General features: G+C 45.9%; 4 protein-coding genes and 1 non-coding gene across 5 annotated transcripts; 2 read left to right on the forward strand and 3 right to left on the reverse strand.

Moving 5' to 3' along the window:
- The first annotated feature begins 8,479 nt into the window (after positions 1 to 8,479).
- LOC125511110 lies at positions 8,480 to 11,505 on the forward strand. The gene is made up of 3 exons (XM_048676398.1): positions 8,480 to 8,665; positions 10,876 to 10,979; positions 11,087 to 11,505. The coding sequence occupies exons 1-3, from the start codon at positions 8,482 to 8,484 to the stop codon at positions 11,363 to 11,365; spliced, it is 567 nt and encodes a 188-aa protein (XP_048532355.1). The 5' UTR covers positions 8,480 to 8,481; the 3' UTR covers positions 11,366 to 11,505.
- Positions 11,506 to 11,758: 253 nt separating this feature from the next.
- On the reverse strand, positions 11,759 to 12,596 carry LOC125511111. The gene is made up of 3 exons (XM_048676399.1): positions 12,312 to 12,596; positions 12,156 to 12,234; positions 11,759 to 12,047 (listed from the first exon to the last, which is right to left on the reverse strand). Exons 1-3 carry the CDS (start codon positions 12,448 to 12,450, stop codon positions 11,900 to 11,902), a joined length of 366 nt encoding a protein of 121 aa, XP_048532356.1. The 5' UTR covers positions 12,451 to 12,596; the 3' UTR covers positions 11,759 to 11,899.
- Positions 12,597 to 13,454: 858 nt separating this feature from the next.
- On the reverse strand, positions 13,455 to 13,615 carry LOC125511910. The gene has a single exon (XR_007285180.1). It is a non-coding gene; the product is annotated as a U1 spliceosomal RNA (small nuclear RNA).
- Positions 13,616 to 15,932: 2,317 nt separating this feature from the next.
- On the reverse strand, positions 15,933 to 19,124 carry LOC125511112 (peptidyl-prolyl cis-trans isomerase CYP22). Its single transcript, XM_048676400.1, has 7 exons — positions 18,780 to 19,124; positions 18,654 to 18,677; positions 17,809 to 17,896; positions 17,454 to 17,546; positions 16,725 to 16,757; positions 16,501 to 16,557; positions 15,933 to 16,291 (listed from the first exon to the last, which is right to left on the reverse strand). The coding sequence occupies exons 1-7, from the start codon at positions 18,968 to 18,970 to the stop codon at positions 16,181 to 16,183; spliced, it is 597 nt and encodes a 198-aa protein (XP_048532357.1). The 5' UTR covers positions 18,971 to 19,124; the 3' UTR covers positions 15,933 to 16,180.
- Positions 19,125 to 19,278: 154 nt separating this feature from the next.
- On the forward strand, positions 19,279 to 19,918 carry LOC125511113 (splicing factor 3B subunit 6-like protein). Its single transcript, XM_048676401.1, has one exon. It carries the CDS (start codon positions 19,361 to 19,363, stop codon positions 19,748 to 19,750), a length of 390 nt encoding a protein of 129 aa, XP_048532358.1. The 5' UTR covers positions 19,279 to 19,360; the 3' UTR covers positions 19,751 to 19,918.
- The last annotated feature ends 1,193 nt before the right edge of the window (positions 19,919 to 21,111 follow it).

A 21,111-nucleotide genomic window follows, 5' to 3' on the forward strand; every position in this document is an offset into this window, starting at 1 on the left:
TGCTACACAGCTCCCACTCACTTTCTTGTAAATACAGGCTTCTCCAAAAGTCTGTATAAAACCATATGCTTTGATCACACTATCAAAGCGTATATTCCAACTCCGAGAGGCTTGCACCAGTCCATAAATGGATGGCTGGAGCTTGCAGACTTTGTTAGTACCTTTTGGATCGATAAAACCTTCTGGTTGTATCATATACAACTCTTCTTTAAGATATCCATTAAGGAATGCAGTTTTGACATCCATTTACCAAATTTCATAATCATAAAATGCGGCAATTTCTAACATGATTCGGACGGACTTAAGCATCGCTACGGGTGAGAAGGTCTCATCATAGTCAGCTCCTTGAACTTGTCGAAAACCTTTCGCAACAAATCGAGCTTTATAGATAGTAACATTACCATCAGCGTCAGTCTTCTTCTTGAAGATCCATTTATTCTCTATGGCCTGCCGATCATCAGGCAAGTCAACCAAAGTCCACACTTTGTTCTCATACATGGATCCCATCTCAGATTTCATGGCCTCAAGCCATTTTGCAGAATCTGGGCTCATCGTCGCTTCCTCATAGTTCGTAGGTTCGTCATGGTCAAGTAACATGACCTCCAGAACAGGATTACCGTACCACTCTGGTGCGGATCTTACTCTGGTTGACCTATGAGGTTCGGTGGTAACTTGATCAGAAGTTTCATGATCATCATCATTAGCTTCCTCACTTGTTGGTGTAGGAATCACTGGAACTGATTTCTGTGATGAACTACTTTCCAATAAGGGAGCAGGTACAGTTACCTCATCAAGTTCTACTTTCCTCCAACTCACTTCTTTTGAGAGAAACTTCTTCTCTAGAAAGGATCCATTCTTAGCAACGAATATCTTCCCTTCGGATCTATGATAGAAGGTGTACCCAATAGTCTCCTTTGGGTATCCTATGAAGACACATTTCTACGATTTGGGTTCGAGCTTATTAGGTTGAAGCTTTTTCACATAAGCATCGCAGCCCCAAACTTTAAGAAACGACAACTTAGGTTTCTTGCCAAACCACAGTTCATAAGGTGTCGTCTCAACGGATTTCGATGGTGCCCTATTTAACGTGAATGCAGCCGTCTCTAAAGCATAACCCCAAAACGATAGTGGTAAATCAGTAAGAGACATCATAGATTGCATCATATCCAATAAAGTGCGGTTACGATGTTCGGACACACCGTTACGCTGTGGTGTTCCAGGTGGCGTGAGTTGCGAAACTATTCCGCATTGTTTCAAATGAAGACCAAACTCATAACTCAAATATTTACCTCCACAATCAGATCGTAGAAACTTAATTTTCTTGTTACGATGATTTTCCACTTCACTCTAAAATTCTTTGAACTTTTCAAATGTTTCAGACTTATGCTTCATCAAGTAGATATACCCATATCTGCTCAAATCATCTGTGAAGGTAAGAAAATAACGATACCCGCCACGAGCATCAACACTCATTGGACCGCATATATTAGTATGTATTATTTCCAACAAGTCTATTGCTCGTTCCATTGTTCCGGAGAACGGAGTATTAGTCATCTTGCCCATGAGGCATAGTTCGCAAGCATCAAGTGATTCAGAATCAAGTGATTCCAAAATCCCATCAGCATGGAGTTTCTTCATGCGCTTTACACCAATATGACCTAAACGGCAGTGCCACAAATAAGTTGCACTATCATTATTAAACTTATATCTTTTGGCTTTAATACTATGAACATGTGTATCACTACTATCAAGATTTAGTAAAAATAGACCACTCATCAAGGGTGCACGACCATAAAAGATATTACTCATATAAATAGAACAACCATTATTCTCTGATTTAAATGAATAACCGTCTCACATCAAACAAGATCCAGATATAATGTTCATGCTCAATGCTGGCACCAAATAACAATTATTTAGGTCTAAAACTAATCCCGAAGGTAGATGTAGAGGTAGCGTGCCGACGACGATCACATCGACTTTGAAACCATTTCCCACGCGCATCGTCACCTCGTCCTTAGCCAATCTTCGCTTAATCCGTAGCCCCTGTTTCGAGTTGCAAATATTAGCAACGGAACCATTATCAAATACCCAGGCGGTACTACGAGCATTAGTAAGGTACACATCAATAACATTTATATCAAATATACCTTTCACTTTGCCATCCTTCTTCTCCGCCAAATACTTGGGGCAGTTCCGCTTCCAGTGACCAGTCCCTTTGCAGTAGAAGCACTCAGTCTCACGTTTAGGTCCAAACTTGGGCTTCTTCACTTGAGCAGCAACTTGTTTGTCATTCTTCTTGAAGTTCCCCTTCTACCCTTTACCCTTTTTCTTGAAACTGGTGGTCTTGTTGACCATCAACACTTGATGCTCCTTCTTGATTTCTACCTCCGCAGCCTTTAGCATTGCGAAGAGCTCGGGAATTTTCTTATCCATCCCTTGCATATTATAGTTTATCACGAAGCTCTTGTAGCTTGGTGGCAGTGATTGAAGAACTCTGTCAATGACACTATCATCAAGAAGATTAACTCCCAACTGAGTCAAGTGGTTGTGGTACCCAGACATTCTGAGTATATGTTCACTAACAGAACTATTCTCCTCCATTTTGCAGCTGTAGAACTTATTGGAGACTTTATATCTCTCAATCCGGGCATTTGCTTGAAATATTAACTTCAACTCCTAGAACATCTCATATGCTCCATGACGTTCAAAACATCGTTGAAGTCCCGGTTCTAAGCTGTAAAGCATGGCACATTGAACTATCGAGTAGTCATCAGCTTTGCTCTGCCAGAAGTTCATAACATCTGGTGTTGCTCCTGCAGCGGGTTTGTCACCTAGCGGTGCTTCTAGGACGTAATTCTTCTGTGCAACAATGAAGATAACCCTCAAGTTACGGACCCAGTCTGTGTAATTGCTACCATCATCTTTCAACTTAGCTTTCTCTAGGAACGCATTAAAATTCAACGGAACAACAGCACGGGCCATCTATCCACAACAACATAGACATGCAAAATACTATCAGGTACTAAGTTCATGATAAATTAAAGTTCAATTAATCATATTACTTAAGAACTCCCACTTAGATAGATATCCCTCTAATCATCTAAGTGATCATGTGATCCATATCAACTAAACCATGTCCGATCATCACGTGAGATGGAGTAGTTTTCAATGGTGAACATCACTATGTTGATCATATCTACTATATGATTCATGCTCGACCCTTCGGTCTCAGTGTTCCGAGGCCATATCTGCATATGCTAGGCTTGTCAAGTTTGACCCGAGTATTCCGCTTGTGCAAAATTGGCTTGCACCCGTTGTATGTGAACGTAGAGCTTATCACACCCGATCATCACGTGGTGTCTCGGCACGACGAACTGTTGCAACGGTGCATACTCAGGGAGAACACTTGTACCTTGAAATTTAGTGAGAGATCATCTTATAATGCTACCACCGAACTAAGCAAAATAAGATGCATAAGGGATAAACATTGCAATCAATATAAGTGATATGATATGGCCATCATCATCTTGTGCCTTTGATCTCCATCTCCAAAGCACCGTCATGATCACCATCGTCACCGGCTTGACACCTTGATCTCCATCGAAGCATCGTTGTCGTCTCGCCAACTATTGCTTCTATGACTATCGCTATCGCTTAGTGATAAAGTAAAGCAATTACATGGCGATTGCATTTCATACAATAAAGCGACAACCATATGGCTCCTGCTAGTTGTCGATAACTCTGTTACAAAACATGATCGTCTCATACAATAAAATTTAACATCATGTCTTGACCATATCACATCACAACATGCCCTGCAAAAACAAGTTAGACGTCCTCTACTTTGTTGTTGCAAGTTTAGGTAGATGCTACGGGCTTAGCAAGAACCGTTATTACCTACGCATCAAAAACCACAACGCGGTATAGTGATTGCTTTTTGATTTTCAGAAAGAACCCTGTTCATTGAATCTGATTCAACTAAAGTTGGAGAAATAGACACCCACTAGCCACCTGTGTGCGAAGCACGTCGGTAGAACCAGTCTCGCGTAAGCATACGCGTAATGTCGGTCTGAGCCGCTTCATCCAACAATAACGCTGAATCAAGAATCAACTAGTGACGGCAAGAAATATGTATATACCCACGCCCACAACTCCTTTGTGTTCTAATCGGGCATATAGCATCTACGCATAGACCTGGCTCGCATGCCACTGTTGGGGAACACAGTAATTTCAAAAAAATTCCTATGCACACGCAAGATCCATCTAGGTGATGCATAGCAACGAGAGGGGAGAGTGTTGTCCATGTACCCTTGTAGACCGTAAGCGGAAGCATTATGACAACGCGGTTGATGTAGTCGTACGTCTTCATGATCCGACCGATCCTAGCACCGAAGGTACGGCACCTCCGCAATTTGCACATGTTCAGCTTGGTGACGTCCCACGAACTCTAGATCCAACTGAGGTCGAGGGAGAGTTTCGTCAGCACGACTGCGTTATGACGGCGATGATGAAGTTTTCGGCGCAAGGCTTCGCCTAAGCTCTATAACGATATGACCGAGGTGGAAATCCATGGAGGGGGCACCGCACACGGCTAAAACAATCAACTTGTGTGTCTATGGGGTGCCCCCTCCCCGTATATAAAGGAGTGGAGGAGGGGGAGGGCCGGCCCTCTCATGGCGCGCCCAAGGGGGGAGTCCTACTCCCGGTGGGAGTAGGATTCCCCCTTCCCTTGTTGGAGTAGGAGAGAAAGGAAGGGGGAGATAGAGGGAATGAAGGGGGGCGGCCCCCCACCTAATTCGGATTGGGCTTGGGGGGCGCGCCCTCCACCTTGGCCACCCCCTCCTCTCTCCCACTAAGGCCCAATAAGGCCCATACACTCCCGAGGGGTTCCGGTAACCCCTCGGTACTCCGGTAAATGCCCGAACTCATCCGAAACCATTCCGATGTCCAAACATAGCCTTTCAATATACCAATCTTTATGTCTCGACCATTTAGAGACTCCTCGTCATGTCCGTGATCATATCCGGGACTCCGAACTACCTTCGGTACATCAAAACACATAAACTCATAATACCGGTCGTCACCGAATGTTAAGCGTGCGGACCCTACAGGTTCGAGAACTATGTAGACATGACCGAGACTCATCTCCAGTCAATAACCAATAGCGGAACCTGGATGCACATATTGGTTCCTACATATTCTACGAAGATCTTTATCGGTCAAACCACATAACAACATGCGTTGTTCCCTTTGTCATCGGTATGTTACTTGCCCGAGATTCGATCGTCGGTATCTCAATACCTAGTTCAATCTAGTTACCGGCAAGTCTCTTTACTCGTTCCATAATGCAACATCCCGTAACTAACTCATTAGTCACATTGCTTGCAAGGCTTATAGTGATGTGCATTACCGAGAGGGCCCAGAGATACCTCTCCGATACACGGAGTGACAAATCCTAATCTCGATCTATGCCAACTAAACAAACACCATCGGAGACACCTGTAGAGCATCTTTATAGTCACTCAGTTACGTTGTGACGTTTGATAGCACACTAAGTGTTCCTACGGTATTCGGGAGTTGCATAATCTCATAGTCGTAGGAACATGTATAAGTTATGAAGAAAGCAATAGCAACAAACTAAACGATCAAAGTGCTAAGCTAACGGATGGGTCAAGTCAATCACATCATTCTCTAATGATCTGATCCCATTCATCAAATGACAACTCTTCTCCATGGCTAGGAAACTTAGCCATCTTTGATTAATGAGCTAGTCAAGTAGAGGCATACTAGTGACACCCATTTTGTCTATGTATTCACACATGTACTAAGTTTCCGGTTAATAAAATTCTAGCATGAACAATAAACATTTATCATGATATAAGGAAATATAAATAACAACTTTATTATTACCTCTAGGGCATATTTCCTTCAACAGGGCCTCGTCTGGCCCCTGTCGCGCGAGCGGTAGTACCGTGTGCCTATGCGGTAGTACCATGAGTGTGTGCGGTAGTACCGTATGTCACGGGCTGGTTAAGTGGGTAACAGTTGGATCTTTCCTCCCACTATATAAGGGGGGTCTTCTTCACCAAGTTGACCACCTCTTCCCTCCCCAAGCTCCATTGTTGCTCAAAGCTCCATTTCCGCCCGATCTCTCTCCCAAGTATAGCCAATCAAACTTGTTGATTTTCTAGGGTTTGGTTGAGAAGGCCCCGATCTACACTTCCACCAAGAGAAATTTGATTCCCCCCACTAATCCCTTACAGATCTTGTTACTCTTGGGTGTTTGAGCACCCTAGAAGGTTGAGGTCACCGCGGAGCCATGTTCAATTGTGGTGAAGCTTCGCGGTGTCGTTGGGAGCCTCCAATCAAGTTGTGGAGATTGCCCCAACCTTGTTTGTAAAGGTTTGGTTGCCGCCTCCAAGGGCACCAATAGTGGAATCATGACGTCTCGCTTTGTGTGAGGGCGTGAGGAGGATACGGTGGCCTAGTGGCTTCTTGGAGAGCATTGTGCCTCCACACCGCTCCAACGGAGACATACTTTCTCTCAAGGGGAATGAACTTCGGTAACACATCCTCGTCTCCACTAGCTCCACTCTTGGTTATCTCTTGCCTTTACTTGTGCAAGCTTATATTGTGTTGTATCCCTTGCTTGGTTGTGTGCTTGTTGTTGTTGCATCATATAGGTTGCTCACCTAGTTGCATATCTAGACAACCTACTTTGATGCAAAGTTTAAATTGGTAAAGAAAAGCTAAAAATTGTTAGTTGCCTATTCACCCCCCCTCTAGTCAACTATATCAATCTTTTCACCCTCTTTCTTGGCTTTCACCGGTGGTGATTAGGGCGACTCCTTGCCCCCCTAGTTGTGTAGTTAGGTTTTTTGTTCCTTGATTATGTCATTTATGGAAGTTTCTCAAGTTAGGAAGTTCTCGTCGCCGGCCTTCGCCTAATGTTCGCCTTTGTCCTTCAATTCAATCTGCCAACCCTTTGGTGAAATCTAGTTGGGAAACCCTACGTACGTGTGATTGCCTTTCTCGAGGGGTACGGGGGGTAGCCCAAGTCCCTTTGGTATAGATCTTTGAGATCTAGTTCTTTTATCCCTTGTTGCTCTTGTTTGTCTTTGGCGAGGCAGTCATGGTGGTAGCACCCTTAGTCGATGACGTGCATATGTTACTATTTATTTTACTCCTAAATTAAATCACCTACCATTGGTTTCTCTAGTTTCCAAAGTTGTGCTCCCTCTTCCTTTATTTATTCCTTTGGCAATCCTTGATGGTTCTTCTTGTCTACTTCCTCCCCGTTTGGAGGAACTTGATTTAGGCGTTGAGCATGTATTTCTTTCCTCGTATCTCGCCCTCCCCCCTCCCAAATTTCTCAAGTGGTGTTTTCTCATCCTTCACATGCACATGATAATAGCTCCTTCTCATTGAACCTAGTTGAGGGAGTGACCCCCAGATTTAGAGCTTTCCTGGATGTCGGAGCTACTTGGTTGGCTCCCGTGTCTTTTCTCGGCTTCACTCTTCAGCTACGGTTGTTGTGGAGCCTGTGACCAAGTGTGGATGTTAGGGTGTGTTGAAAGCCCTCAACGGTGCCCCCTCATGCTGGTGACAACTATAGGTTTCACTTGTTGATGACGTTTCAACATTAATCGATTATAGTTCTTTCATGCCACACTAGATAGGATATAAATGCCCATTTTTCCATGTTTTGTGATTCATGATAATCATTCTCACTAAAACTTAGTTAAAAGTCTATACTACATTAGAGGAACTAGCAAAGTGCTCAGTGCATTGCTACGAGTGGCGGAGCTAGACTAGGAATGCTAGAGGGGCAGAAAGCGGTGATTGCTATGAAACACAACATTAATCAAAGTGGTGTACTATTTTATAATATGTAGTATGTCGTGGTAGGTGTGTTTCTAATCGAGCCACAAAGCATCACTATGTCATTCAACTTAAATTTATTAAAAATACAAGTACTAAGGGAAAATGAATGGTCATATATCCAAATAATAAAAATAATTAATTGAGATTTTTTAATTTTTTTATTCATATGTGTATTACAACATTAAAAAATCATATACTTGGAGAAAATGTTTGTCTTAGTGTTAAAAATGATCGTGTATTTTAATAAAATCATGTGATTGAAAAATGCTCTTGTTTGAATAAAATGTTCACATATATTTTTAAATGTTCACGGTTTAAAAGTGTTATGCTTTTCAGAATAAAAATGTTAAAATGCAATTCTGATTGTGCCATCAAGCAACTTGATCTTTATCTTCCCCTGCACTTGAGAAAAGCATTCGCTTGTTTTTTCCGCAAAACGAGGGAACCCTAGAACAGGAAAAAAAGAAAAAAGAAAAAAGAAAGGAAAAGGAAAATGGGAGAGCAGAACACGAAAGCCAGATGCCAGCAAGACCCGCAAAATGGGCTGGCCCAGTACTATGGTCGGTATGCGTTATTAATCCCCAGACTGGCGACATGGAGCACTGGAATCGGAATCCAATTCCAAAACCGAGAGGTAGGTATCCTTGGAGGAGGGGGAGGGGGATCCTCCTCGCCGCTCCGGTTTCCATGGCGGCCGCCCCCGCCCCCGCCCGTTCGCCGCCGGAAGCGTCCCCGCCGCCCCTCGACGCCTCCGCCTCCGCCTCCGACGACGAGTGGGGTAACTAACCAACTACCTCCCGCCTCTGCTCCGCGCCCTTGTTTCTTGCTCCGCCTCTAGCTGGTTAACTGAAGCCCCCAGCGCGTCCTACTCTTGTTCTTCTGCCGTGATTGTCTCGAAGAGGAGTTCGATCTAGATGCGTGATGCTTTCCTTGACTGATATCCTCTTAGCTCGTACCCATCCGTGTATTATCGGGGAATCGCTGCCTGGGACATAGATCAGTTACTGTATCATTTTTGACGAGTCACAGCAGTCGTGCTAATTAGGTTTGAAGAACCGACCTGGTATGTCGAACTTATATGCCTATCTTTATGGGGCAATGTCAACCAGACTGGTTGAAACAAGTTGTGTTGGAACAATTTTGAGATATTTAAGGTGGAATTGCTTACTGCTTTTTTATGGGTTATAAAATGTAAAAACATCTGCTAGTTTGAAGAAAACAAAGCATATGACTGCATTTGTCGCACATAAATACCAACCCAGTACCAAGTTTACTACTCCCTCCGTTCCGAATTACTTGTCTTGGATTTGTCTAGATACGGATGTATCTAGACTCATTTTAGTGCTAGATACCTCCGTATCTAGACAAATCTAAGACAAGTAATTCAGAACGGAGGGAGTAGTATGGAGCCACTGGACAAGTGGAAGCGTCCCCTCCGCCCTGCACATAAATACCAACCCAATATCAAACCGTCGGCGGCGGAAGCGTTTCGCCGCTCCTGGACGCATCTGCTTCCGACGACGAGTGTGGTAACCAACTACCACCCGTGTCTGCTCCGCGCCCTTGTTTCTTGCTGCGCCTCTAGCTTGCTAAAGCCCCCAGCGCATCCTACTCATGTTCTTCTGCCATGATTGTCTTGAAGAGGAGTTCAATCTAGATGCGTGATGCCTTTCTTGACTGTTATTCTCTTGCTCGTACCCATCGTATCATCGGGGAGTTGCCTGGGACATAGGTCAATTACTGTAGCAAGCATGCCCTTCTTGAACAGACCTGGTGTGTTGAAGTTATACGCCTACCTTTATGGGACAATACCCGTAAACTGGTTGAAACTAGCTTTCTTGAAACAATTTTGAGAAATTTGAGGTGGAAGGCATCGAGCCATCGGTCTTGATATCTTGGTCGTTATGAGGAGTCACTCCTGATTTACCTTCACAACTCTCTCTGATAATATAATAATAGGAGTGATGGCAACTGAAGGGTACAATTTTCTTCTCATGATGATTCATGCTTAAATATGAACCCTTTCCTCTATTACAGGAGGCAATGTAGACAATCTGCACAAGGTTCGGGAAAAAATGGTAGAAAATCTTCATTGAATGGAAATAGGAATGCTATTAATATACCACAAACTGGTTGGAAACTAGTTGTGTTGGAACAGTTTTGAGGAATTTGAGGTGGAACGGAAAAGCCTACTATTGCTTTGGGCGATATTTTGCTTACTGCTTAGGTTATAGTAAAATTTTAAAACATCTGCTAGTTAGAAGAGAGCAGCATGTAAAAAAGATTGCACAAAATATATGCCTCCATTTGTCGCACATTAGTACCAAGTCAATGCCAAGTTTATTAGCATTGAGTCATCGATCTTGATATCTTGGTGCGTTATGAGGAGTCCCTTCTGGTTCACCTTGATGACTCTTTCTGATAATACTATAATAGTACGAGTGATCAGTGATGCCAACTGAAGGGTAAGATTTGAATCTCATGATGATTTATGCTTAAATATGAGCCCTTTCCTATATGACAGGAGGCAATGTAGACAATCCTAATTGATTGGAAAAAGGAGTGCTATTAGTATAATCTAGTGATAATCACAAGTTGTTCATGTACGTCATAGCTTTCTAATCAGTATTTGGTCACAGAGATACCTAAACTAGATTCCATTTCTTTGCGAGTAATTTTTACTTAAGATTGTTTTTGTTTCTTAAAGCGTTGACACGCTTTAAGATGTTCATTAATGATAATCATTAAGAGACTTATATGCTATTAACTCCCTTGTACCGGGTTATGGTAGTGACTTGCTTGCACTATAGTATATCTCATGAAACTTGATATCATGGAGTTTTTTGTGGAAGGTGGCACTGATGCAGGGACGCTGTTCTGCACATATTTATTCTACGTATTAAAATCAAACATACATGTGCCAACTGCTACATTCAAAACATGAGGTTTATTTGAGTTCTTTTAATAATGTCGATGGTACAATTACAGATGCGGATGGATTTGTTATTCCTGATGTGACTATTCAAGATGATGATGATGATGATGTTATTACACACAGTGTCCCCAAAGCAAGGGATCCTGAACCTCAACAGGCGAGTTACAGATCTTTTCGCCGCAATGTCCCTCGTTAGATCAGTAAATGTAACTTGAACAACCACTTGGCTAGCACAGTGGTGTAAACTCGTATTTGAATGAACAGGCAAAAGAGGAGAAGATATACTTGGGACCTCATGGGGCGCCACCATCAGGAGCAAAGCAGCAGCAACTTAACACAGTTGGCCGCAAGCAGAGTTTCAGAAACAAGCTGAAGGAGGCAGATAGGAAATCCAGTGGCAATGCTCAGGAGAACAAGGTGGAAAGCCTAAGAGAGCTCATGGGGGCTGTAACAACAGATAATAGGGGCATGGCGAAGAGTTCTCGTCGCGACTGGCTTGACCCACACTGTCGTGAGTCTGAGTTTGATAGGAAACCACGCTAGCTAGGTGGCTGCCATATGATGTGTCCGTTTGCGCAAAAGTTTTAACTGTATACTGCTGTGGGCTACTGGCTAGGCCCGAAAAACATGTCTTTGTTATCTGCAAGTTTATGAGGAGAAATAGCCAATGGTATTCTATGGTATGCAGAATCTCATGAATCTTGCTAGAATGTGGTTTAGTTGTTTGTTGTATGTCTGACTTGAGATGAATCTGTAGCGGCGGCATGTGCTTATGTGTAGATTCTTTGCCTCCTTGTTGAAATTTGATGTTGCTGGTACCGACGCCATTCTATATTTTTCCTCAATTGCTTGATCGACCGATCTTGAACTGTTGAAAGTGCTCACAATCTTAACAAACACAGGGCTTTCGCTTCTATGCAGAACCAGATGCAGTCATGAGTGCAGAGCAGCTGGTGACTCCACTATATAAAGATCTCTGAAGAAATGATTTACATACGGCTTTACAGCAATCTCTATAGAATGGAAGCAAGTCATCTCTCTCGCTGGAAGGGGGGAGGAGGATAGCTCGACCGGAGCTCAGCGGATGAGGGGCGCCTTGATCCATCCGTTGGCGAAGGCGATGGCGAGGATGATGAAGGGGGTGGAGAAGCCGAAGATGACGATATAGGGCAGCGGCGTCATCATGGGGTTCTCCCCCTTCCTCTCCCCAGCAGTCTGCCAGTACCTACATCATCCATCATCATCCATTTTATCCACACCAATTGACCACAGACCACACATAGATGAACTCATAATATGGATCATGAGAGCTGATGGGTGCAGGCTTGCTTACTGCTCCGGTTCCTGTTCTCTGGTGATGAACTTCTTGCCGTCAGGCTTGGTCTCTCCATCTCCACCACCACCACCACCACCTGCATATACACGCGTAGCGTATATGGACTCAAAACAAAATGCAACATAAGAGAGATTGAGGAGGAATCGTGGGTACCGAGCTGCGCCGAGATTCTGGAGCGCTTGCTTACGAGGAGCAGGCCGGCGCCTCTCTTCCTCGGCGTAAGCGGGGTGGCGAAGGCGGTGGCACCGCCGCCGGAGGCGAGGAGCGGCGACGGAGCAACCCTGAGAGCCATGGTGATCGTTGTTGGGTTGTTCTGTGTGGAGGAGGGAAAGAGCTCTCCTGCCTCATGCACCACGCACCCTATAGCACTCACTCCCTCACCTTTCGCCCGCGTAGCACTCACCTTATCCACCAGCCAGCCGTGCTATCTTCCCTTCCGTGGCAGCTTTAAGTTCTTGAATTCACATTTACACTGGTCAAACTACCGGCCGACGGATGTATACACTCTTTTGCCACCCAGCTCACATCTCCTGATCAACACTGGATGCCACAGTTACTTTTGGCATGTTGGTAGTAACTCTTGGTGGAGACATTCTAAACTGTGTGGCCGTTCAATCAGTTTCATGCTAAGCAAATGAGACTAGAGCCAAGGTATCGTGTCAGGAACTTGTCGCGGCGAAATGCCAAACTGTGTGGGGTGCCTCAACTGACAGTGGCTTCAATCGGGTCTATCCACACGTGTAGAGGTTCAGTTCTTGCCAAATTTTACTTGATTGTAATATTAAGGTAAAGAGGGCCAGAATATACGAGTTCTGTGGAGTGTTGTTTTTTCAGCTCACCGCAGAGAATTGGTAGCTAGTAAACTTGGTTGGTGACACGTATGATTGTGAAGTTGTTGGTCTTTCACTTAGTTTCAGGCTAAAGCTAGACTCGGGGTGCTTGTCTCTGTCTCAACTGTCAGGTTATAATAAGCTCAAGACTGCAGTGACTTCATTCATCCCTATCTAGTAGCGCAGAAGTGAGTTTGTTCCCAAAATTTACTTAGTTGTAAGCGGGAGGTGAAGAACACCAGAATATACAACCTCTGACAGCACAAGATTCGGATGTTACATGCACTTGGATCAGAAGTTCAGAACCCTCCATCCAGCCCATAGTGAAATCTTCTTTTCCTCCGTTCAGAGAACACGTTGCCGGCTCCCTCTCGATGTGCAACAACCAGACAAGGGACTGGATTGTAAAACATAATCCTTCGTAAGCGAGCCAAACAGAGGACCAAGATTTAATTTCAAAGAATTGGCAGGGGCCGCGCGAACGCGTACCCCCTCTACCACAAATTATGACGTCCACTCTCCCACTTGGGGAGATGGTGGGCCAACGCACCCACCAAGTGCAATGTGGGCCATTGACCCAGGCCACGGGCCTTCTTGATCGCCCGTCGACCCCGTCCAGGTAAGTATGGAACAACGCTGCACCTCGCCCCCCTCTTATAGCCACCTCCCCCGCTCGATGCTCTCCGCTGAGCGAGGTGGTACTAAAAACCGAAGCGCAGCAGCAGCGGCGGGCGTGAAGCCGTGAAGGGAGCCAGGGAGGCGCGCAGTCCGGGAGGTACTACGTCTCGTTGGGCTTGACCTTGCTCCTACATGGGCTGAATGACGGGAGATAGGCGTGTGGGCCTTAAGAGCCGTACCAGCTTTTTCCCAGTGTTGTCTTAAAAAAAAAGGTTTTTTTCCCAGTGTTCTGGTCTCTTACTACTGCTCTTGAGCTGCTACAAAAAGACTGTTGCTCTTGATTCTAAAAAAAACTATTGCCCTAAGTCTCTCGTACTCGTATTTTGTTCACTTACTTTTGCTCTTAATGTGCATGGCCGCATAAGAAACCGCTGCACCTTTGGTGCCTCTTTTCGGCCTGTTGCACCCAAAAGTTTGCACAAACCGGCTGATACCTGGGTGTTATATACATCTGACTCAGAAAAAGTTACTAGAACATCTTACATTTGTGAACGGAGGGAGTATTGTTCATGGAGAATCCAGTTATCTTCGGTGGAATTTGTAGGATGATGATTTCTCTGTATAGATTCCGTTTACACAAGTCGATACATACAAGATTGTTCGCGGTCACACAATAATGCACCAACACAAACACAGCGTCACACACTTGTTACACGAAGGTAGCCACGTCTGCCGAAAAGAAAAGAAACAACGACGACTAACAACTCCTACCGCCGGCAACGGCAACGCGGTCTCCCTCTACACCCTGACAAAGAAAATGCTCAGCTCCGTGCCACCGCCGGCGCCGGCGCCGCCGTCCCCGTCCGGGCTGACCATGTAGAACGACTCCGAGTCCTTGCTCCCGGTGACCCTGTCGAACCCCGCGCGCATGTACGCCACCTCGCCGTCCGCGTCCGCCGCCCCGCCGGGCGGCTCGTCCACCACGTCCCCGGGCAGCACGCCGGCGCCCACCGACACGGTGCTCAGCAGCTGCATGACCGCGAGGTCGCCGTCCGTGGCCTCCCGCCTGACCGCGTACCCGACGCGCCGGCCGTTGACGTAGGCCGTCCACATCGCCTCCTCCAGCAGGCTGACGCTCCCGCCGCCTTCGCCGGCGTCGGGCGACTTCTTGGACTTCTTCTCGCACTCGAGGGCGATGCGGACGTGGCCCCCGGCGGAGATCTCCTGCATGAGCTTCCCCGTGAGCACGCCGAGCTCGAGGACCAGGGTGGGGAGGCTGCCGGGCCGCTCCTGCACGGCGAGCGCGATGCGGGCGCGGCGGTGGCCGTAGAAGGTGCCGGTGACGCGCGCGCGGCCGCCGGCGTGGCCGTCGTGCGGCTTGCCGTGGCGCCTGGGTAGGGCCGACGCCGGGCGGCACGCTGCCGGCGCGATGATGGGGAAGGAGCGGAGCAGCGCGCGGATGGCGCGGAGTGCGCGTGACGGCGGGCCGCGGACGGCCGCGGGCGCGCGCTTCTCGTGCGTGGACGACGGCTCTTTGAGCGTGATCTCCGGGCGCGGCGTGCGCGGCGTGGTCGGCGGCGGGGTGGACGCCCTGGACGGCGCCGGGGGCGTGCGCGGCGAGGCCGGGATGGCGCACTGCGGGGTGGTCGGGGACGCCGGGGCGACGGCCAGGCGGCTGGTGGCCGTCGGGGAGCGCGGCGGCGTCGCCGTCAGCGGGCTCGACGGTGTCGTGCGCGGCATGGCGTGGCGAGCTGGGGCGCGGGAACCCAAGGAGGAGGTGGCCGAGAGAGAGACCCTAGGAGCTCGACGGCAGCGAGTCCTCGAAGTGTTTTAAGCTGAACGCCCGAGCTAGCGCGACGTGACGGCATGCACGCTGGTTGGAGCGCGCACGACGTGGTGGCATTACACCGAGACACGTACTCATACCAGCCGGGAGCAGGGAAGGATTTTGGCGCTGGTTAGTTCATGCTGCAATCTGCGGTTTGACCGCCGCATGATGTGGTGACGAGGACATCCATCATCACTTCTGATAGAGTATCTTAGTATTTCGTTTGTTCGTGGCAGCCCACTTGCATTGCGTCGATATATCATATTGACAGATGACTCGATGGATATAGTATTTCTCTACTGGACTTTGTTCCTGGTATCGCAAACATCTTCATTTTGTTCCATCAGAAAAATAACATCTTCATTCTGTTATACCCCGGAACAGTTGAAACATAGTGACAGGGCTCAAAAAAACAAAACTGTCTGGTGGTATATCAGAGCGAATATGATTGATTGAACGACAAATTGGGGGCTACATATTCAACAAATTTAGCGGCAGTGAAGTCATGAAACCACATCTCCTGCTTTGAATATTATTCAACACCATACACGTTTTTTTAAAGGCTCTACAGCATTGGCTGATACAGATACATGTTGCCAGTTTGTCAGAGTCCAAATTCCGCATGCCCACAAGTCACAATAAGTAGATTAATACAGCAATGCTCTAGACTCCAATCTGTTTCCAGTGATTCAGTACTTTCATCCATGTCAAGGCAGCGCTAGGACATGCCGCGCTCAAAAAGCAAGCTACATCTCACCGCACTCACTTATCACGCAGGCAAGCTTCGGCCGGTTGTTTGGTCCAGTCGCGACGTTCTCAATCTTCCGCAGCACGAGCAGACCATCTCCCAGCACCCTCTGAAATAGCATAACAAGGCGTTGGTTAGTTACTACCATCAGAAGGCAGAGGATACCTTACAGTTTAGCACACAAGGATCCGTTTCATTGTCTCCTCATGTTAGTAGTAGGCACATATTTACTTGTCAATTGCAAAATAATACTGGTACCATACATGTTGTTCAAATGCTGGTACCAAACAACAAGACATTAAAATCGAGCACTCTTACCCCAAAAACCACATGCTTGTTGTCCAGCCACTCACACTTTGCACAAGTTAAAAAGAACTGCAAACACACAGTAGAAAATAAGATTTCACTAATCTAAAAGATATATACAGTAATAGTCTGACTGGAAAATATGTGAACTGGAGATTGGCGGTATAGACAAAAAAGGGGAAATCCAGATATGAACAGATAAGGGAAAGATGCAACCGTTAAAAATATGAAAGTACCTGAGACCCATTAGAGTTAGCTCCACTGTTCGCCTGTGAAAAAAATTTGAGGATAGCTGTTTAGATCCAGAAGATGGAACTAAAAAAACTTAAACGAATTAATGAATATTCCCTATGATTGTGCAAGACACTGCTGAAAAAGGAAAACAAAACACTAGTAATTTATATTTTATACTGCAACATAACTGTTCTAGAGTAAAACCAGCTAAACAGCAAACCTAAGGTACCCATGAGGATTAATAAATCAATACTTCCAGAAAATGAGATTTTGAAACACATCACCATTCACCATGACTTAAAATAATACATTGCCATGAGATTGCTTTGGTCTGTTTTGATGTAGGTGAATGTTGAAAGTGAACTTAAAGAACATACATGTTTCGACACCTATATATGTCAAATTTAGACGGTTCACTTTCTACTGTGCACAGTATCTCCATAATTATGTACACCATTTGAAGGTTGCCAATGTAAAAGAGGCTTGCTAATTTGAGTATTTTCTTCTGATCACTCAGTTACCATAAGTCCCACACAGAAGGTACATGGAATAGAAGAGAACTGATAAAACACGAGAAGATACAAAATACATGGAGTTGAAAGAAAATTTTATGCAAACATAACCAAGACAATTTGCCCAAACAGTAGATCTCTTGCAAATGAACATGGCATCAGCAAAGTAACATCTGGCATCAGTTTCAATTCAGAGAATGAGTTGGAGAAATGTAATACCATGGAGAGCAGGCCAGGCCCAGTATGCTTCGCAATGAAATTTTCATCATCAAATTTGGTGCCATAGATTGATATGCATCCACTGCCATCGCCCTACAGGGCATTAAGAAACTTTAGTTATACAAAAAAAAAAGACTTCCGTTCTGAGCAGGGATTACTCTAGAACGGTTGGTCACTCAAAACTAAATCACCATAAGCTATATAGGCTCAAAGCAAGATGCACCATATTATTAAATAATTCAACAGCTCAAGTTCAGTCGCATCAATGTACATAAATGCCACAGTCCAAAACAGCATGCCTAAAAGATTATGTTAATTTATGCTGTTGATGCATGGAGCTATTAGATGCACAAACCTTTACGAAGTCACCTCCCTGAATCATGAAATCTTTGATCACTCGATGGAACTGACAACCCTTATACCCCTGTGGAATAGCTGATTTCCTGCAGTCAGCATGTTGAAACTAAGCAAGCTGCATACCAAATAAAAATACTAATGCAACCATCCAAAATTGCAGACTTGCAGTTGCAAGTAATTGTTTTATTTACATAGCTTCCTGAACGAAATAAATAACAACCACTGTCCACTACCAAAAGGAACACTCAAACTGTGTTTACTTAGACCAATGTTCCCACCAATGTCATGACCATCAATGTAAGAAGTAGCAATTACATATTCAAAAAAGCATTCAACCAAATGTGCAAAAGGAGAAGACATTCAGCCCAAATTTATGCGCCCACCTAAACTTTCTGTACATTATACTACAGATCCGAACACACACCCTTCCACTACCCCAACAATCAGTAGAACAAAACAGAACACTAAGGCACCACAAGAAAAAATAAAGCGAGGAGCAAGCATCAGTGCATCACCCAATGCTCAAGTGACAATGCTCCAAAGTGCTTGCACTCTACAAGCTAAAATTGCCCATCAATCATAACAAACAGTGGGAAGTAGAGTGCATGTCAAGCCAGAAATTCGTCCTTCTTCGTTCTTTCTATGGACTTTGGGCACCAACTAATCCCCCAGTTAATTTAACAAAGTTACCCATGATATATACTAACACAAGCTTTCGCAACACTCACACAAGGAGGCTAAATGTTTAAGTGGGACAGGAATTCAGGGTTGCAGAATTAGCCACAGAAATAAGCATACTATCGGCAACTACAATAACCAGCCGGGCATGCATCTAGTCCTCACCTGTACTCGCCAGTGCAGAACTGCCTGCGACCAAAAGAACAAACAGAGCAGAGATCCGTCAGTAGCAGAAGCGATGAATTAAACGGAACCTAGGGTTTAAGGGCGAGGCGGCGAGGGTGCAGCTACCTGAAGTTCTCGGCGGTCTTGGGGACGATGTCGGCGAAGAGCTCCATCTTGATGCGCCCGGCCGGGATGGACCCGATGGTCACGTCGAAGAACACCACCGGGTTCTTGGGGTTCGGCGGCCGCTGGTGCCACTCCACCGACGACGGCGCCGCGGCCGGCGGCGTGGGCCCCGCGGAGATGGCCGACGCCATGCCGCTCGGCTCTCGGGGCAACTGCGCTCTGGAAGCTTCTGGAAGGTTCGGGGGGCGAGCGGGGGCGCGGAAGAGCTTCGAGTTTCAGCCGAGGGAGAGGCCGGCGGCGCGCTAGGAGGACGGAGGCGGGCCAATATGCGCCAAGATTCGTGCAAGAGTCCTGAACGTTCGGGAGTCGAAAGTCCCTAGGCTCAGACATGTCTCACCGCCATGTGGGTCCGGCTTCGGCGTCCGGGCCCACACGTCAGCCGGCTATCCGTTCCGAGGTCGGTAAGATATGTCCCCCGTAATAAGGAGGAGAGGAGGGAGGAAACTACCCCCAAATCGATTTGGTCCAGACACCACCGAGCCCCCAACCAGACCCAGACCAAACCCTAGGCGGCGGCGGAGATGGCGGCGGCGAGCCTGAGGAAGGGGAACGCGAGGCTGCCGCCGGAGGTGAACCGGGCGCTGTTCGTGCGGAACCTGCCGTTCAACATCTCGAGCGAGGAGATGTACGACATCTTCGGCAAGTACGGGGCGATCCGGCAGATCCGGCTGGGCAACGCCAAGGACACGCGGGGGACGGCGTACGTGGTGTACGAGGACATCTACGACGCCAAGAACGCCGTCGACCACCTCTCGGGCTTCAACGTCGCCAACCGCTACCTCATCGTGCTCTACTCGCAGCTCAACAGGATGTCCAAGAAGACGGACATCAAGAAGAAGGAGGACGAGATCACCAGGCTCCAGGAGAAGTATGGCGTCGGATCCAAGACCCCCTCCGCCAACGACGCCTGAACCATGGATGCCTGCCCGTGTTTTTCTAGTTAGAAATCGTCGAGAGAAACTGTTGAATCGGAGATCGGTCCTGTAATCTGTGCTTGCCGCGGTATGTTTGTGTTTGCGGTGGTTCCATATTGATATGATGAACATGACTCTGATTGATAGCATCTACTTGGGTTGTCCTGTGTTCTTGTGTAACTTGAATTTGATACTTTGATTAGTAGGTATATCTATATGCTGTGGATGTCGATGATATGTTAAACAGGGTTATTCACTTGAAAATTGTGATATGTGCATGATTGCTCAGATACATTAAGCAACTGGAACCTATTTAGAGAATCAAATATGTGCTATAGCGAGGATCTGTTCTGCTTGATGTTACAAATTACTAGTACTGATTTAGGTGGGTGTATTTGCACTTTGGTGTTGCTCTCGTGTTCTTGCTGTGTGCTTATAAGGCTGTGGTGTGTTTGTTATGTTGGGTGTGTATATTTAATTATTGTGTATCAATATATGATTATTGCTTGTTTGAACATCTGGGGCTCCCTCAGTGAAAGATATGACTCCAGGGATGAGTTACTTTTGTTTATCTTATTACCATGTACCAATATATGTTTCATTGGCTGTGACTAGATGCCAGTGTAGTTTGTTAGTGCTCATGCTATGTGATCTTACCCTGTTATGGTTTGCTAGTGCTGATTGTGCTATGCAATAGTGTTTTTCACGGGTTTCTTAAGCGATGATGGCTTGTCTAGTTCAAGCCTGCTTTCCTCTAGTTTACTTGGATCTGTCATGTTCATTGTGGGATGGCTGTTTCTTAAATTTGCAGAGAATGATCTTGAGGGGACTCACAATCCTGAAATCTTGGATTTTGGTAGCAAATTAGTATATATCTTACTGTTGTAAATTTGTAACAGTTATGTGCATTGTGGGGATCAGTCTGTTCTGGATTGGTAGTGTGGGTCTAGGAGTCGACGAACTGTCTTGAATTACGTGCATCGTGGGATCACTGTTTCTTGATTTGTAAAGTGTGATTTTAGGAGCCTGTGGACAATCTTGAATTTGAAGACTACATCTGAATTAGTACTTTCGGCAACGCTGTCTTCCATTGGCCGGCTAGAGTATCTGTCTTGTGTCTTCTTCCATTGACCAGCTAGTGGTGTGATGCCAGTTACATGTAATTTACTCTAGTATAGTAATGCTTTAACTTTTCTACTCCCTCCGTCCCATAATATAAGAACGTTTTTGACATTAGTGTAGTGTAAAAAATGTTCTTATATTATGGGACGGAGGGAGTATTTGGGAAACTGTACTGTCTATTTGGTCTGTATAAAGAGGCATGATTCCCAATTTGCTTGAATAGATGTATAATAGAT

The sequence above is a fragment of the Triticum urartu genome, chromosome 5 (assembly GCF_003073215.2).
Source record: "Triticum urartu cultivar G1812 chromosome 5, Tu2.1, whole genome shotgun sequence".
Classification (NCBI taxonomy): Eukaryota; Viridiplantae; Streptophyta; class Magnoliopsida; order Poales; family Poaceae; genus Triticum; species Triticum urartu.

What these genes read in the sequence shown, in the direction of transcription:
- LOC125511110 (XM_048676398.1), top strand. Translation starts at nt 8,482, where the DNA reads ATGGAGCACTGGAATCGGAATCCAATTCCAAAACCGAGAGGTAGGTAT. An exon ending in CGCCTCCGACGACGAGTGGG is followed by an intron (nt 8,666 to 10,875) that starts GTAACTAACCAA and finishes GTACAATTACAG; the next exon opens with ATGCGGATGGATTTGTTATT. An exon ending in GGGATCCTGAACCTCAACAG is followed by an intron (nt 10,980 to 11,086) that starts GCGAGTTACAGA and finishes TTGAATGAACAG; the next exon opens with GCAAAAGAGGAGAAGATATA.
- LOC125511111 (XM_048676399.1), bottom strand. Translation starts at nt 12,450, where the DNA reads ATGGCTCTCAGGGTTGCTCCGTCGCCGCTCCTCGCCTCCGGCGGCGGT. An exon ending in CAGAATCTCGGCGCAGCTCG is followed by an intron (nt 12,235 to 12,311) that starts GTACCCACGATT and finishes GTGTATATGCAG; the next exon opens with GTGGTGGTGGTGGTGGTGGA. An exon ending in AGAGAACAGGAACCGGAGCA is followed by an intron (nt 12,048 to 12,155) that starts GTAAGCAAGCCT and finishes TGGATGATGTAG; the next exon opens with GTACTGGCAGACTGCTGGGG.
- LOC125511112 (XM_048676400.1), bottom strand. Translation starts at nt 18,970, where the DNA reads ATGGCGTCGGCCATCTCCGCGGGGCCCACGCCGCCGGCCGCGGCGCCG. An exon ending in TTCTGCACTGGCGAGTACAG is followed by an intron (nt 17,897 to 18,653) that starts GTGAGGACTAGA and finishes TGCTGACTGCAG; the next exon opens with GAAATCAGCTATTCCACAGG. An exon ending in CTAACTCTAATGGGTCTCAG is followed by an intron (nt 16,558 to 16,724) that starts GTACTTTCATAT and finishes GTGTGTTTGCAG; the next exon opens with TTCTTTTTAACTTGTGCAAA.
- LOC125511113 (XM_048676401.1), top strand. Translation starts at nt 19,361, where the DNA reads ATGGCGGCGGCGAGCCTGAGGAAGGGGAACGCGAGGCTGCCGCCGGAG.